General features: G+C 46.9%; 2 protein-coding genes across 2 annotated transcripts in view; both read left to right on the top strand.

Annotated features, from left to right (window-relative positions):
• LOC142803683 (uncharacterized) overlaps positions 1-17430 on the top strand; it is a 35754-nt gene extending 18324 nt beyond the window's left edge. The window contains exon 2 of the mRNA XM_075889227.1: positions 16640-17430. Coding sequence (XP_075745342.1) covers positions 16737-17315 — 579 coding nt within the window. The 5' untranslated portion in view covers positions 16640-16736 and the 3' untranslated portion in view covers positions 17316-17430. The remainder of the gene's footprint in view (positions 1-16639) is intronic.
• The window catches only part of LOC119176741 (cyclin N-terminal domain-containing protein 1), a 296811-nt gene that overhangs the window by 63803 nt on the left and 215309 nt on the right, over positions 1-17699 (top strand). The gene's annotated exons all lie outside the window — the stretch shown is intronic.

Raw genomic sequence — 17699 nt, 5'->3', positions numbered from 1 at the left:
CGTGTTTAGGGTGGTACCGGCTACTCTTTGCCGCTTATTAAAAATTAGTCATTATAAACGAGATTTGGCTACCGTTTTCGAACGCATGCTTGTCTTTACCTGTCAGTGATAAAACAAAACAGCGTGTTATTCGCAGCTTCTATGGAATAGATGTGTCCCACTCGTTTTCCTTTTCATGAAAATTAGTCGATATTCCATCATCTCGGAGAACCGATATGATATGAGGGCCAGGGGCGCGTAAAGAAAATACATATTCAGTCATATTTTTTGGCACGAACCCGCTGTTCTTTCTTTATTTTTATTTTATCAATTGACGTTAGTTCCTTGAAGTTATGCTCTCATATAAAGCGACGTATAAATTTGACTCGTTGTACAGTACAGGTTCAGTGCATGTGAAATTGTAGAACTCGATGCATGTAAGGAAAAAAAAATCGGCAGACCCACATACCTGAGAATTGACGTTCTGCGAAGCATGCGGAGGGAGGGTGATCGTGTTGCAATTATTTTATTGAATGTCACGTCATAAAATGACGCTACATATATGTACAAATGTTCCACGCACAGACATCTGTTGAAGAGTTGCAAATGTGGATACACCCAGCAGTTTGCACTTGCGCAACGATGCCAAATGGAACATGCGTATTAGCAACACAAGCAGCTGATGCTGGCGAGGATGCTGGCCCTGGACACTGCTACACAAATCAACTTCAGCGCATGGCAGCTAACCACAATTTACGTTAACCCGACGTGACGGCTGTATCAAAGGAGTACATATGTAATGTTTATAAATCTTGGTAGGCAGCACTGCAACCACTATTGACGTTTCACGAAGATTAGCGTCTATTCGAAAACTAATTAAGAATGCTGGCATAGCTCTGTGGTAAAATACTTCGTTGCCACGCAGAATACTTGGGTTTGGTTCCATCTTGGACCCTGAAATTTATTATTTGCATCCGTCGGGTCGACGCTACCAAGGCCGGGCATTTCTTAACGCTCGCACGCTATATTTGCCCATGTGTGTTCTCGTCGTTCCTGGGTAGATACGAAGTGTCAATCACCTGTGGCACATACCCGCATACCAGCGGCACATACCCGCCCGTTGGTATGCGCCACTGTCTGGCGGGAAGTGTTTGACGACGTACGTTACGGCAATGTGACATTATTCATGTCTTGACCAGCGCGTCATATTCGTCAAAACATTTTGCCATCCCATGCTAATCTTGGTTCACGCCAGGTTAAGGGGGGCGGGGGGGGGGCACGAGAGCACTCAAATGTAAGCGGCTTGATAGATAGATAGATAGACAGACAGACACACACACACACATAGATAGATAGATAGATAGATAGATAGATAGATAGATAGATAGATAGATAGATAGATAGATAGATAGATATGTACGCTCAAAGTCGCCGAAGTTCGCTAAGAAATGCCTTGCATCTTAAAGGGAGAAAGAAAAATGGACAGAGAGAAGAAGAGAGCATGTCATACGCGTACACGTGCTTTCACCACGCACGCACACGAGCTGTCGCAACCGAGAAATACTTGAGATCGGTTCCTCCGTGGTCACAAAGGCGGAATGCAATCCGAAAGGTTGTGGGGCGTTACTTTGTTTTAAGGGTTAATTTAGTTTAAAAGAGGCACAACTCATAGTGTATCTTATGTACTCGCCAGGGGCATAGCCAGAAATGTTTTCGAAGAAGGGGGGGGGGGAGGGTTGTTCAACCATTCAACCATATTATGTGTACTTTCGTGCTTGCGTTTGTGTGAGCACGTGTATATATAGCAAGCAAAATCAAATATTTCGAAAAGGGAGGCTTGAGCGCTCAACAAGGGTAGGAGTGGTGTGTGCCCCCCCCCTCCTTCCTTGCCTACGCCTCTGGCATTCAGAAGGGTGTCTTCTGTCACCGTAGACTGTCTGCGATGCTGTCTACAATTGGAACACAGCTTCCATCCGTTGAAAAGGTTTACATCCGTTGAAGAGGTTAACGATTTCGAGTACTGCGTACACAACTATGGGAGAGCACTGGGCCGTCCCGCTAGAAGTCTGTCGAGGGTATTTCCACTCGACGATCTGCGTTTAGAAAAAGTGGTTAACGATTTAGAGTACTAGGTACTCTACTATGGGAGAGCGTATAGCCGTCCCGATCTGCACACGAGCAAACACCCAAACGGTTTAATTGGAAAATGTTAACCCGTTTGCTTTGCTGGCCTTTCTCTTCTTTTTGGCCCTCTTTGTAGCGCAAGTAAAGTGTTTCACAAGACGTCTATTTATTAGTCTATATACGTGAAATATCAATTATGGATTGCCTCTAATGCTTTGCTATGTAGCCGCCCACATGTTCTTATATCTTTATATAGCATGGCGCTTGTGCGAGATCAATTGATATCGCTTTACTTTGTGTGTTTTAGGGGCGAAGCTATAGACCGTGGGAGGTTCTCTGTTGGTCTAGCCAGCAGAGAACCAACTGGCCTAGCACCGCATTCTACCGAGACCCGTGTCTTTGGAGACACAGCCTAATTAATGCTTAATTAACGAACGCTACGGATAATCGAGCTTCGGTCGGCGTCCCAGAGACGGGTAGGTGGCCTTTATATCCTACTATGAATCGTGCTTCAGCGTACAGAATCCCGCGGATACCAAAGACTGGATTTGCACCTGTAGAAGAAGCAGGTGGGAAAGGAGGGGGTAGGGGGGGGGGGGTCGGAAGCGGCCTGGAGAACGCTGGAGGTTGCATTTCTTGTTTTGTTTTTCTTGGAATAGCTCGCTTCGACAAATTCCTGGGCGAAGTAGCTTGAACGGTGGAAATCGCGTTTTCGTTTTACAACCAGTCTACAACTTTTGTTCGCGCGTTTCTTGTAACCACCGAGTCACGTGTCAAGGATGGACAGCTGACACTACCCTCAACTAAATGGTGCTACAACTGTGCGTTTTCACCACAGCCTAGCGCGGCCGGGTTTCCTCGCGCGCATGTTTTGAAAGGCGAGGAGAGCCGCGCGTTGACCCCGCTCTTTGTAGTGGTATGGGTATTCGTCACGAGAAAGTGCCCTTTCCTCCCGAATTCGTCTCTCTGTCCCCTCGCCCTTTTGTCACTGAGGTCTGAAGAACGATATTCCAAACCTAAAACCGATATGTTAAGGCAGCGTTATCGAAGTCAGAAGCATAGCCGATAACAGACTCCGCTCGTGTATATCGTGTCCGCCTACGTGACCACTGTTCGCCATCCTTGGAGTCACGGCCGATGTCTCACCAGAAACGCCGTCTCCCGGTTCCAAAGTTCGGCGTGCCGGAAATGTCCTTGCAGAGAACGAAGTTCGGCCGCCGCTTGGGCGGGAAACCCAAGTACTACGCGGGGAGCTACGCTGCTCGTCTTCCGTTGATCTTCGGGGAACCGTTCGATGGCAGAGGTGCGAGCTCCGGTTCATCGCAGAGGCCCGTGACGGCTCCTGGGCGCATAGGTGGACGTCGCCAAACGCCGACTCAACCGCGAAGTGGCAGCGGCGTCGGGGAAAGAGGACGGTCGACGTGGGTCTCCGGAAGGGCGTCGCTCGATGGCTCCGTACTTATCGGCGCGATGATTCTCGCTGCCGCTGGCGTCACCGTGTTCGTCTTGGGTGCCATCGAATCCCTCAGTCCCACAAACGCTCCCGTCAACCGCGGCGCCATGTTGATGCTCGTGGGTGGTAGTTTCCTCATGGCTCCCGTGGCGATGTGCCAGGCAGTCTTCTTCAGTAGACGACTAGCTCCAGTGAGGTTCCAGCCTGGCGTCCCGAACGTGTGACCGCTGGGTGACGTCTATATGATGGTTTCGCCTGATCCTGCGTGCTGCTGACTCTGCATGTAACTTCGTTTGTTTGTCATCGTCCAAGAATGCTTGTAAACTTGTTCGTAATTAAACACGCACGTTGGTCGGTACACGTTTGTCTTGCTTCGTCACTTTGTAAATTGCGCAAAGGGCTGCGCAATGGCGCTATTTCCGCGCAACTCTTTCAGCATACGAACGTAAATTGTACATTGTTCCCGATCAAGACAACTGCCGACGCTGGAGATGAAAGGGACACTAAAGAGAAACAATGAGTTGTTTTAAATTGATGAACTGTACTATGAGAACTCTACTGTGCTAAGTTTCACTGTCTTAAATTCATTATTGGCGGATAAAAGACAGGTTGAAGAATCATTTTTAAATTTCGCGCCGTCATCTTCGCGCGTGATGTAATAATTTTCACAATCTATTTTTTGGTGACATTAGATCGATGAACTTATCTGAGACTTTGTATGGTAAGGCTATGGCACCCATGTATTACAGTGTAATTCAGTTTTATTGATTAGAAGCTACGTAGGACCCTGTAGACGCCTTCGAAAATTGATGACGGATACCAGGCTGCTCCCAAGAATGACGGAGGAAGTATATAGTGAATGAAATACAAGTTCGAAAGCATAATATCCACAGTTTAATATATCACGTATTATTGCCATTTCATTTCTATATTTTTGGGCTTTTAATTACACACGTTACCTAAAATAACATTCAACAATCTCGCCGTCGCATTCTTGGCCAATCCTCTAAAGTGGGTAGGTGCCATTTATCGAAGGAAACAAACGAAAAATGCTGGTCTACTGCACAAAAATTATCAATATTTATGGCTTAGTGAGTACCCAGTAGCGTGCTTGTAGCAGTTACCCAAAGAGTGTTTAGAAAAGGGCTCTGTAAGGCTGCTGTTCCATCTTTCTCTGGGATTGTGCGTTGCGTTGCGCGCAGACCTGGCGTTTTTTGGGGGAAATGTTTGTGGCGCAGACTGAGAAAAAAAAAAAAACGACATGAGACGACTCGTTTTGACTTTCCCAGAAGGGGCGACAGACGGAAAAAAGGAGGCAACGGTCACACCGATTTGTGCGGCGCTCAAAGAATATCCTAAAACCGTGCTGGAGCAGGCTGGAGTCGTCGAACGTGTCACGAATTTCAACGAAGCGTTGGACTTTTTATGTCTTTTTGCGACTAGAACTCGTGTCCAGTCGGTACAAGCTTGCTCATGCTGTGTCAGGTGTCGTGCGGAGCTTGCTGCCTTTGTGCGCGTGCTGCGACTGAGGTGTCTCCCAGCTCTTTCCTGCCTTCGCGCCAACATTTGCGAATGTACAGTACTCGCTTACTGAAAAGGCGAACAATATCGTGACGAAGTAATGCATGTGGTTTCAATGCCGCCGTGCCAAGTTCACGTATAGTGATTTCAGCGGCCATATTGGTAAGGGCCTGACGCTGTGACCACGAGCACATTATTCATAGCAGTCATTATGCTAAAAAACAAAAACAAAATCGATGTCGCGTTTTAATCTTAGGGTACTGTAGTTCAGAGCTTTAAAACTGTAAAACGGATGTTTGGTCGAGGTTGCAAGGTTGTAGTAAATCTGCATTGCGGCCCACGGCAAAAAAAAAAAAAAAGTGATGCAGAGCAAGAGGATTTAGGTTGAGCTTTCTTGAAAGGAAACGAAGCGTGGATTGAGATTAGCTTTGAAGAAAGAAGTAATAAAAGGAATGACCAAAAATCAACGCCTTTAAAGCGCTTATATGTGTAATTAAATATAGTGGACACGGAATAGAGGAGAAGGTCTTGGAAGATCTGTGAATCCCACCAAACGCACCAAAATAAATCAATTGCAAGATATAAACGACCCTATTTTTTGTCGTGTGTGTAAACGAAGCGCCGAAATAGATTGATTGGCAAGAGAGAAAAGAACTTATTTTTTTTGTGTAAGTGTTTTGCCGCCAGCTTTGCATCGATATTAACTTGGCTGGCCATATGCCTTATTAGCGTAATGTACTTGTAATTTATTATAATTATCATAGTATGGCAGTGATGTTATTGGTAGGAGCCAATGTTATCACCAGGGGATAGTGTTTATATATTTAAAAAAAATGTGCTCCACAAAACAATAAATAAAACGCTAACATATTTTCCGGGCAGAAATTAATACGGTGTTAATTTTTTTTTTCTCTGGATTAATGGGGAGATTACTCTAAGAACCAGCGTTTGTTATGCATTTTTCAGCTATCTGTGGGAATTTCGTATGTTGCAGCATGGCGGTGACACAGCCCACTGCGATTTTCGAATGGCGCTCGCGGTTGTTTCCTTGCACCACCGTAGTTACTCGCACAGAACCACCACTGACATATTTCGCCTAGCGCCGGGCAATCCTCGCTAGTATGGGCTGTTTGTTGACTGTTACAACTTTCACATTGGTGTCACCTAATTATTGTTACTGTCGCAGGAAACATTTAAAAAAGCACCATAAGTTCATTTTGCGTAATTTTTTCTGTTTCCCTTATCTTCTTGATAAGTGCATAGCCATTAAGCCTTCCTGGAGAAACCGTCGCCAGAACGGCAAGCAGTTAAGTATACGTACGGTTTTGCCAAAATCTGTTTTAGCGTTCCTAAGTGACGTTCGTGTAAATCGTGCAAGACTCACCCGCCACGACAGTATCACTACAGTATGTATACCCCCGTGCCTTAGTGACTATAGTACTTTAACCGATTATGACCGTCTTCTAATCGCATCTGTTAGGCACATGGGTTCCGTAACTGTTCTTGCTGTATGTTGCATGTATGTTTTACGCTTTTGCCGAGCGACTGCTTCTAGGTTTCTCTCTACTGTCGCCTCATATCTCCATGTTGTTTCATCGTGGCCTTGTACCGTCGTCATCGGCCCCATCCAAATGCACACTGGCAATACTCAGGATTACGTGAATGAAACAAGGGTTACAGAATGTTCAGAGAGTGACGTTTGGGTCTGGGTTTTGCTGCAAATTTTTTGGGCGAGCTCGAGCGGTGTTCTTTTTTTCGAAGTGATTCAGTCGGAACACTCAATGATCAATTGGTTTCCTGCGTAAAGGCGGTATGGCTGACTGGACTTATTCTCTATTGTGCGCGCTTTCCTTCGCTTCTTTCTCAAACTTTCTAAGTCGCACCGATACGTTCTCCGCATGCGATAACGAAAAGGCGTAGAATGCAATGGTGGGTCAGTAGAAGATATCGGTCACCGTATCGTCCTAGGTCGGATCAACTACGCACCTCCACACTTCACTGCAAGGAGGGAAAGCTGGGCTGGTCAGTTCTGACGCACAAGGGGATTAGGCAGAGAGGAGGGCGAAGAGATAAACTGCACTCCCTCATCCGTTCGTTCCCTTTGCCCCTCATGCTTCTCGGCGTGCCAAATATAAGCGTCTTCTTTGACCAGACTGACTGATACGAGAAGCAGTGCAGCCCTGCAGTGTTCGGATACTCCGAATAAGTCGTATCGACGCCGGAATACTTCTCCGGTGACCTCTGCTAGGTTACTGCGTAGTCGTATACCGACGTAAACGAAACGCGACCTCTTGGTCTTCAAAACATGCCGTCTCAGAAACGCCGTGCCCCGACTCGTCTTCTCAACGCCGCAGCAGCTTGTTGTCAGAGGTCGACGTCTAGCCACTACTTGCGAAGATTACGCCGTAAGAGGATGTACGGCGCGAAGTGCAAGCCTTGTCTATCGCCGTTCGACGAAGAGTCCGGATCGTCCGACGTCCAAGGTTCGGCCTCCGGTTCATCGCAGCAGCAGCAGCAGCTTCTCTCGGAGGTTCCCGAGTCTGTATGGCACGGCAGCGTCCCCACACCAATCCTGCCGCGGATCGAAACTCTGGACGGACAGCCTTCGTCGACGGTGGTGCTCGGCAGAGCGGAATCTTCCATAGCCGTCGGCGCGGCGTTCTTCGCCGTCGCGGGCGCCGTCGTGTTGTTCCTGAGTACCTTCGGAATCGTCGGCAACCACGGGTCTCCCCTCAACCCTAGTGCGTTGTACTTGTTTCTGGGCGCTGCCCTTCTCATCGTTCCGGTGGTAGTGTGCCGCGTGCTGGGTGGTTCTGGCGAAGTTGAAGTGAGGATCGTGCCCGGCGTGCAACCCGTGTGACGTCGTATATACGTGGGCGCGGCTCAACTTCGAAATTGGGGAGCTCTCGTCCTGCGCGCCGATTATGCCCTTGTCGTTTTCATTTTTAGTCGTCATGTGCAACAGCTCGTATCAGTATCCACCAATTAAACGTTTCTTTCAGCGTGTGCAATCTGCATGGTCTTTTTCGTGAAGTTCAATGACATGCTGCCGTGTGTGTATTTGCGGAAATAAAAAAAAAAAAGAAACTCTCGTGCCCAGACTACTTTTCTCGTTCGCTGTGCATTTTTACCCCTCTTATTCGCAAGTTCCATAGACTGCTGCTACTTTAGGTACTTTTGCCCCCAACAATGACTGTGTGGTTGTCCCACCTCGAACAAACCCTCAGATCGCATGGTGGGCCAAACACCTGTCCGTAAAGCAGGAAGGGGGGGGGGGAGGTAAAAACGCAATGAGTAAGAAAAGCAGCCTGGGGAACGAGACTCTTTGGTTGGAAAACAACCTTGCAGGAAAGCCAGCTCGGAGATTAGCGCATATGGTCAAATGGCCAAAGCACTTCTCTTGCGCCTCACTCCAACGTGTAACAGAAAACAAAGGGGGGTGATCAAGCTCGTCCGTTGCTTGTAGTGCGTCTCTTATCAGTAAGATTCGGGATGGTGTGCTACATCATATAATCTGCTGTATTACGGAATATTTATTTTACCACTGGACGTCGCTATATAATCCGCATGGAGATTCCATCCGTGTTGTCGGCTGTTCCCCACCCAAAACAATTTGCATCGCGAGTATGGTGGTCGCGCCAAACCTGTAGCGAATGTTCATTCAGGGTTGCGAGTTTTCAAGTTTAGTGAAATGGACTGCGATCTTGTAATAGTGTGCGTGCCTACGTATGTGTGTGTTTTGTGGCTAAGTGTATGGAGATCGGACGTAACTAAAGCAAATTGTATCGCTCTGTACCGGCATGGGGAACGTTTAACGAGTTCACTGGATAGCACAGTTATTGAAATACGAGTTCAGATACACAGAAAGCTTCGCAAACTTGGTGCTTAATATCACATGTCCATATATAGTAACCTAATGAGTAGCAGGACAGATGATAGACGTCACGGTGCATGTACCATTGCTCACTCATTGATACGTTGTTCACGATAACCCGAAAATGAATCGTATTATGCGAAAAAAGTTTATTGACCGATGATGTTCGGAAAAGTAGAAAAATATGAATCTTCTTAATTTTTTTTTTCATGTGAAACGTATTATTGTTTTGAAATACGAATGAAAAGCTTTACTAAATCGTGAAGTGCATCGCCAGGCAGTGGTCTGTTTGTCGAAAAATGGACGCTGTTGTGGCATCAAGTGAGTCTTCAACGTGTATAATCGTATAATGCGGCTTGTCGGAGTGCGGTTCAACGAGTATACCCATATCAGTTATTAATTACCCTCTCTAAAGCTGACGGGTTTGTGAAAAGGAACGCTTTTGTGCTGTTCTGGTTACGGAATATATATGTATATAATATGTCGCTGAAATTTTACTTTTGGGGACGTATTATTCAATGGCCGGCAAAAACATGATTGTATTAAACGCATGAAACGCATTACAGGAATGTTGGCCGGGAATGGGGAAAAAAGTGTTATGTGAAACAACGTGTCACGAAGACTGGTATCAACGAGATTCAACTGCAAATCGAAAACATTATTTCTCAAACGGGCAGTGATACATAATGTAACGTTTCATTCTTTTCAAAGGGGCCACGACATGATCACACAGCAAATTTGCGCTTATAATCGAAACACAGAAGTAGAGGGTCTATTGTACTTGTACATGTATAACTAATAACGTTATGACTAATTTCATAGTCCATTAGAAAAGCGCGTGCTCTGGCTCCTACCAGTAAGAAGTGTGTCAGTCCTATTGTTCCATTCTTTTTAAGAAAGGAGCAAATTAGGGCCAAGCCTTGTCTGTCCGCGTCCGTCACGGAGATATGCGTGGATGGGAGACACACCCACACCCAAAAGTTTAACTGAATATCACTCATAATTATGACAGAGAAATATAAATCACCTAGAAGCCCAAACCCTTTATGATGTAGTCAGTAACTTCACTGCCATCGACTATCAGTGTCCGTTGCCATGGTAAATAAAATTGGTGCTATATAGCCGAAACATACCCGTGTATGTGGATAAAAAAAGGTTTGCAATAGACAAACAACAATAATAATTTTGACGAAACAATATAAAACATCTATAAGCACAAGCCCTGTGTACTAGTTGGAGATTTCAAACGTAGATATTATGGACCATACAGGATCTCAGTGCTTTGTCGTCGACTCTGTCACTTGATACGTCCCTTGATGCACGCCATTTGATGCGTCACTTTCTCACTAAATTTACATTATAAGGGCCAACGCTTGGGCGATGTAGCATTGATTACTCACCCATACAATACCACGGGTATTGTAAGGGTGAGTAATCGTTCATACAATACAGCTTCGCCAATTGTCATGATGCGCTTCGTGGAGGAGGATGAGGAAGAATAGACTTCATTATAAGAAACCAGCAGGCTTAGGTGGCCGGGCTTAAGCCTCCCATGAGGGGACGTCATACACAACCTCCCACTGCCGGCGCTGCGGCACTCACCCGGCTACGCTTCCGCACATGCTGTGGGATTGCCCGGCACAGTATGTACATACACACTGTATACGCCACAACCCTTTCGTCGAAACTCTGCGGAGCCCCGCTCTTTGCGCTTTGTGGAGATGCGTCGATTTTTTTATTATTGTTGTTGTATTGTTTTTGCGATAAAAAAGGGGTGTTCTGGGGGCAGGAAGCAAAGTGATGATTGCACATTGCATCATAAGAAAAATAGAAACAGTCGCTGATATCCAAAATATCACTTTTGGTTTCCGAAGATCTGCGGCGTATCGCAGGCTTCCGTGATTCATCAGTGACGTGACCGCGACCGTATGATGCATACAAGACGTTCCGCGGGGTGAAGTATATGCGAAGGGTTGCGACACTTTTTTTTTCATAGTTCGTTAGTGGGCTGAAAAATTTCATTTCATGTAGGAAAACCGAGCATGAACGTACATACAAACGGCAAGTATGGTTACGTGGACATCCGCGAAGGAACGTACTGGTAAGATACGAAACATTCAGTCTGAATCATGTCCACTAAAAGGTCTCGACCTTATTTACGGTGCGCTTTTTGCTCGCGAAGAATGGAGGAATGTGAAACGAAACAAAACCGGGAAAACACAACAATAGTACATGAGGTGGCAAATGGAAAAAATAAATAAATCGTACAAATAGCAAAGAAAAATGAAACAAAGAAAAGTTTAATAAGTCAGTGTATGTGTGTGCGGGGGGGGGGGGGGCTCGAAAGTGTTGCTTGCCAAGAAGTGTCATCATTACTTGACGAAATGCATGGAACGAAGACAGACAGGCTATCATGGGGAGCATGCCACCGCTGCATTTTCGTTTTTTTTATTGATTGTGGTGCATATTGTGTTTCAGACTTGACCAACCGGGGGGTATGGGCAGGGAAGAGTTGCTATGAAAATGAGTAGTCAGTGAGCGGTGGCCGGAAAATTATCACCGTACGTTGATAACTAGTCGTGAGACGAACCTCGGTTATTATTATTATTATTATTATATTTACTTGTAGTAGTAGTGGTATTAGTATCACACTTATTGAATGCGTTAACTATTAACTACTATCAGGATGTCTACAACTGAGTCGTGGCCATAGCTTCGTGAAACAAAAGTGATACAAAAGTAGAGACTGCGTGAGAGAAGGTCGGAAAGGATGTTTGAACGGCTGCTCCGCAGTTCTAATCTCTGATTAGACAACAAACTTCCCCGCCCACGAAAAGAGAAGAGCTCCATTGGTCAACGGGATTCGACATATAAGGCGTGCGAGGGATAACTCGTTCTTGAAGAGCGCCAGTCGGGCTGCTCGTGGGGCGACCTTCATCCGGGGGCCGACTACCGCCTGCGGCTACTGCTCAGGCTGACGTGCAGTCGTGCGCTGTGCTGCTTTCTAAGTCCTATCGATAAAACAAAGAATGTCGTCCCCTGAGCCCCAGGACCGACCGACAACTTCTGTCAAAGCGGTAGAACCGTCCCCACCGAGACGGCAGTTTGGCAGCCACATGCTTGCTCCGGACTTGAGTTGCATCGGGAGCTATCACTCGCCTTCTCTTCCATCGATCGACGAGGAACATACACTGGGGTGGAAAATACGCGAGTGCTTTGACGCAGAAGTGAGCAAGTGTACCAGTGAACCTCTAGAGACTCGGGCGGAGGCCCAGGAAAGCAGCGTGGGCTTGGAGGGCGTGGAGTGGTATCCGCGGTTGACTGGGCGGGCTAACAGACCTTTCGGAACTCTGGACCAGCTCCAAAAGAACAGCGAACGCCTCGAAAAGGAGCCGCGATTTCCTGCGTTCACCAGGTGGACTAGCGGACCTCTAGACAAGTCCCTGACGAGCAGCGGATGCTTCGAAGAGGAGCAGAGGCCTCCCAAGTTGACCAAATGGACTAGTGGACCTGTCGAGAGTCTGTCCGAGACCATGAAGAACAGCTTTGAGGACGCGCAAAGTTTTACCCGTTTGACTGCGTTGGTCAGTGAAATTCTCAGCGCTCCGGCCCAGCCCTTCAGGGACGGCCTGTGCCTTGAAAAGGAGCAACAGTTTCCCAGGTTGACCAGTGGACCTGACGAGACCCCGTCCAAGTCTGCGGGGAACGGCGCGAACTTGCAGGACGCGCAACAAGGCCTGTTTTCGTCGCCCAAGTTCGCCGAACGAATCCCGGCGGTTTGCGTCGTCGCCGCGTTGCAATTTTTCGGGCTCTTCATCGTGGCATGCCATCTCGTCGTCGATTGGATTCAACACCCTCACTGGCCGAATGGCCAGGAACTGCTGGTGGCGTTTCTTTGCGCTACGGTCGTCGTTTTGCCGTTCGTGGTGTACGCTGCGCTCAACTATTGTGACCGTCCCAGACCAGCGAAGCCCAGTGACGCTCCCGCCGTCTCAACAGGGCGAGGGGAGAAATCGGACACCGTCATCTACGTACCTCTGCCATGATATTTGACTTCAAATGTCTCAAATGACTTCAAATGCATCACTGTCTCTACCCTGTCGTTTCCACGGAGTGCTCGTAAACGTATGCTTCCCAATAAACACCAATCTGTAGCGTTTGAAATTCGTGTTGATCTTTATTTGGTACATCCTGCGATGCTTCATTAAGTTCCGAGGTCTAACGTGTCAAAACCTCGATGTTATTGCGAGGCATGTAGTAGTTGGTTACTGGGACAACGGATTAATTTTAAAGCCGCGTCTCTTCAGTGTGCATGCGTATTCAAGTTAAGACGCCGGTATTCTTGCCAATCTTATAAACTAGGCTGCTGTCGCCCGGGAGCCCAGCCCGCATGCATCTTTGAGTCAAGTCAAGCCACTTCAACTGTTCCAGTATTTCACGGCGGGCGCTCCGATATATGCTTGCCTTTGGAGCATGAGCTATGGGAATAGACACGAGTCCATAGCGCATAATTCACGTTCGCCCACCCGCGTGTTGTATTCCTCTATTTCTCAACCCCCACCCCACCCCCCCACCTCCGGCCGTTCGCGCTTTTGCTATTTAGTTCATTCTCCATTTAGATTTCCAGAATGTGCAGCAATGTTCGTGGCCTATTATAGAGTAAAATTTCTCAAGAAGATGCGTACGCTGGCCGTTACTAGTGATTTAAAAAATAGTTTGTCGTCTAAAAGAACTGGCACAGTGTCTTTAAAGTAGCTGAATAGAGCATTTTCATTTTAAAGATAGCTTTCCTGCTCTGCAGTTTGATTAACTAATGGTGGCTTGTCATTTAATGCAAGTATCCTGTTCACGCCCGATTTGCTTACGCAATGACAAGGGCAATCTGGAGTCGCTTCTCTTGAAATGGACGCTAATAAACAAGCCAGGGCATGTTCAATAGGACAGCCTCTCCGCTTTAAGCACGACAAGTGCTGCCATTACTTTTCAAATATGCAGTGCATAGAAACGCACCTGTGAATTTTGGATCGAATGGTTTTATGAGAAGGTGTCCCTATTTATTCTTGTGTTATCCTCTTTTTTTTTACCTACCTGCACTCCTCGGGGCAGGAATTTCTTCGCTTTATACTTTTGACAATTTCTTTGTCTCCTCCGAAAATTGCGATGCCACAATATGTTTTTCAACGCAGCTGCAAGTAAAGCGCTTGCGCAGAGTTCACTGACTCTCGCTTAGATAAATCTTTCTGTTCCAAATTTGTGCTGTTTTGCCGGCTTGCCATAGCTTTGATAGACCCATCCTTGTATGTTCATCTTAACTCAGTACGCTTAGCCACAGTGTATGCATATGATCACGAGGTCGCTGGCGTGACTGGGCCATTTTAGCGATAACATTTGTCAGGCCTACGCTAATCTCCCAGAGCTGCGATAGTGTCGGAATCTTGGAAGATTGCGATAATCTATGGTTGGAGTTCCGAGTTTTCATTTTGCGCTGCAGTTTTTAAAAGGGTACTGACACAAAAACGTCGGCCTCGTATTTTTGTGCTCTAGTGTGTTGCTCGGGGCCTATTAGTCATGACACAACACATCGTTTGTTGCAGCACGCGACAGATAATAAATCAAAGGCCCCTCATTATCGGTCAGTGTCAGTTGCGGTTTGACAGAGCTTTAAAAACTGACTGCAACTGTCACCCCCTAGCTAGCGCCTGCAGCTATTGACCACGTCAGCATATAGAACTGTGACACACTTCCGCACGGTCCGCATCAAGAGTTATTTTTGAATAGGAAACGTGACTGCAATGTCGCCAAACACAAAACTTTTTAAGTGTGCATCACATCCACGCACTCGCTACCAGCCGCCGAGACATAGACTGCGGGAACAAACGCGGCAAAACAAAAATGATGGCTATGACGACGTCATAACTTGTTTTGAAGACTCCAGCGTGGTGACGTCAGGGAAGTAGGGGGTTCCCAAAGGCATAGAGTTTCTCAAAATTAACTAGAGGGCACTCTGGCGCTGCGATCGTTCAGCAACCATGGGAATGATGGGTAGTACACACATTTGCCTAGTCTTCGTACTTGCGGGCGGCGAATCGTACTTGCGGCTTCGTTTATCGCAGTGTTTCGGTTTTGTTTTGAAAGAAAGATTGAACGCTTTTGAACTTCGTGAGCCGATTCGGAAAGCAAGTCTAAAAAAATAAAATGGTGAAGCGTACCGCTGAACATTTGTCAATACTTGTTTCGTAAGAAAATAGCTACAAGCCACACGAACACACACGAAGCCAAAAGCAGGCCAGAAGTACGAATATTAGACAAATGTGTGTACTACCCATCATTCTCATGCTCGCTGAAGCGCCGTGCGTTGCAGTTCCCGTAGACACTAGCGCCAGAGTTCCCCCTGGTAAGTATTGTAGGAAACTCTATGCCCAAAGGGTCCCTTTCGAGGATGTCAATGGCACGATGGAGTCGAGGGCTCACGCAAACTTCGAAATTCTTCCAAAATACCTTCCCAGCTATATTCGCTGTTAACATTTTGCGGATGATATGCGAATATTCCTGGCAGCTGACCCCACAGTCTGGGCGGCGAAATTTTGTGTCAGTGCCCCTTTAACCAACAGCTCGTGAGTATGGTGTCACAATGTCGGTTGGGAGCGAAATATTAGCGTCGTCCATCAGCCCGAATTGGAAGTTGACGCAATTCAACAAATAATAAGTCTCCAGTCTGAGTAGGAATTGACCATCCTTCTGCGTGCACATGAAAAGCAGATTTTCTAACAAGCTGCTACGTAAAAAAAAGAAAGAAAAAGACAATAAGAATCTCATGTACTCCGAGAAGACGAACGCACGTATGTGACAGAATTCTTGAATCCCACCAGGCGTTATATATATATATATATATATATATATATATATATATATATATATATATATATATATATATATATATATATATATATATATATATATATCCCAGCATTTCTTTGGAGATAGTAACGGTAAGTGGGCGAAGTTTCGTGATGAAGGAGCTTGATCTGTGTGTCTGTATGTATGTCTGTCGGAACATCTCAAACGCAGCCTGTGCGTCCGCTCCATTTAGGCATCAATTCGAGTACTAGTGATACGAGCGCCATCTAGTGAACACTTTGCGCACTAGGGATGGCTTCCTTGTACAATATTACAAAATGTACAGCAGCTTAGATGCGCGTGTCACCTTACCGTCCTTACGGACGCACCCATTTGCGAAAGGAAAAACGTACGAAAGGAAGTACGACGTGCCCATATATACACTCGTATATGGGCACGTCGAAGCTACACCTGCGTTAGGTATATAACAGCCATTGCTATATACGCGCCCACACGTACCTTTTGCTTTCGACATGGTTCAAGGCGGTGAGCGCGGGGTGTGATTACGCTATCGAGTTCTATATACTCTTCAAGGCGAAGCTCAGCATGTGTTTCCATTAATTTGGGAGTCTCAATTCTGTAAAGGTTTTTTTGCGGTGTGTTCGATTTATTCCCAATTGATTTAGAGCACAGTGGATTGCTGACATTTACTCACAGGAAAATACCTGACTTTTTCACCGTTTTTTTTTTAATGCTCGGGGAGGACTCGTTGATAGAATATTTACACTCGCCTTGTACCGCCAAGCGGTTTTGTGACCTTTTTCGTATTTTTTTTCTTTCTTCCTTGACAGTTCCCGCATAAGGAGCAATCTGTATATCGTGAAACTTCATCAACATTAAAAATCAAGAGCACACGTTTGTGTTTTTTTTAAGTTTACCGCCAACGATATGCAGCTACAGGAGATCAGCCAGTTCTCAGAAGCGCAGTGCCCAGAGGCGTTTCCTACAATGACACCGCGACCTACGGTGTCCCAGCCGCTACCCACCAAGACGACGAAGCGTTCTCGGCGGCGACGCAGGAAGTCCCGCGTGTTTTTGGTGCCTCACCAACCCACTCTGTCTCCGATCTTCGAAGAATCGCCTTGCGCGTCGTCGTCTAAGGACGAAGACGCAGCTCTGCCTCGTTCGCAGCCGCTGCTGTACGGGCCCACGTTGGCGAGGTATCCCACGTACGGCGTCGTCGTTCCGCGTCTCCACCGAGTGGTGATCGCCATCGAAGAGGAGGAAGCCGGCGACAAGGCGTGGGCCGAGCGGATCGCCAGGATACTGACGCTCTCCTGGTTCCTGACTTCGGTGAGCGCGCTCGTGCTCCTGGGCGGTGCCGCCATGATCTGGATGGCTTTCGACGGCGAAGCGGGCGGCTCGGTGTTCACGCACCGCAACGCGCTCACAGCCTTCGTCGGCGTTGCCGTCATCCTGATGGCGCTGCTGTTCGTGCTCTGGAACGTGTTCAGAGCTTTTCGGTGAGATGCACAGAAGTGGGGTGCAGGGCCGTCTCCTCTCCTCTTGTGGGACTGTCATCAGCACTACTGAAGTGCGACGCGCTCAAACTGACGTTGATATAACCAATGACTTTTACATGCATAGTCACAACAACTATACATCGTGTGTGACATTATAGCTAGATCGGGGTGCACCTCTTGCGTGACCGCATCCCGCTAGAAACACGCTTCAAGAGCACGGTGAAAGAGAAATATTTTTCTTACACCGTCGTCAAGAGGCAGAATATTGACAAAGCTTATTACGTACAGGGTGTCCTTGTGCGCAATCGCGTGGCTTCATTTTAGGTTGCGAACGCAGTTTTAAGCGATATGTTTTATGGTATAAGTTTAAGAACGCAGTTTTAAGCGA

This window comes from Rhipicephalus microplus, chromosome 3, assembly GCF_043290135.1.
Source record: "Rhipicephalus microplus isolate Deutch F79 chromosome 3, USDA_Rmic, whole genome shotgun sequence".
Lineage (NCBI taxonomy): Eukaryota > Metazoa > Arthropoda > Arachnida > Ixodida > Ixodidae > Rhipicephalus > Rhipicephalus microplus.
This window is presented reverse-complemented; position numbering and strand designations above follow the sequence as displayed.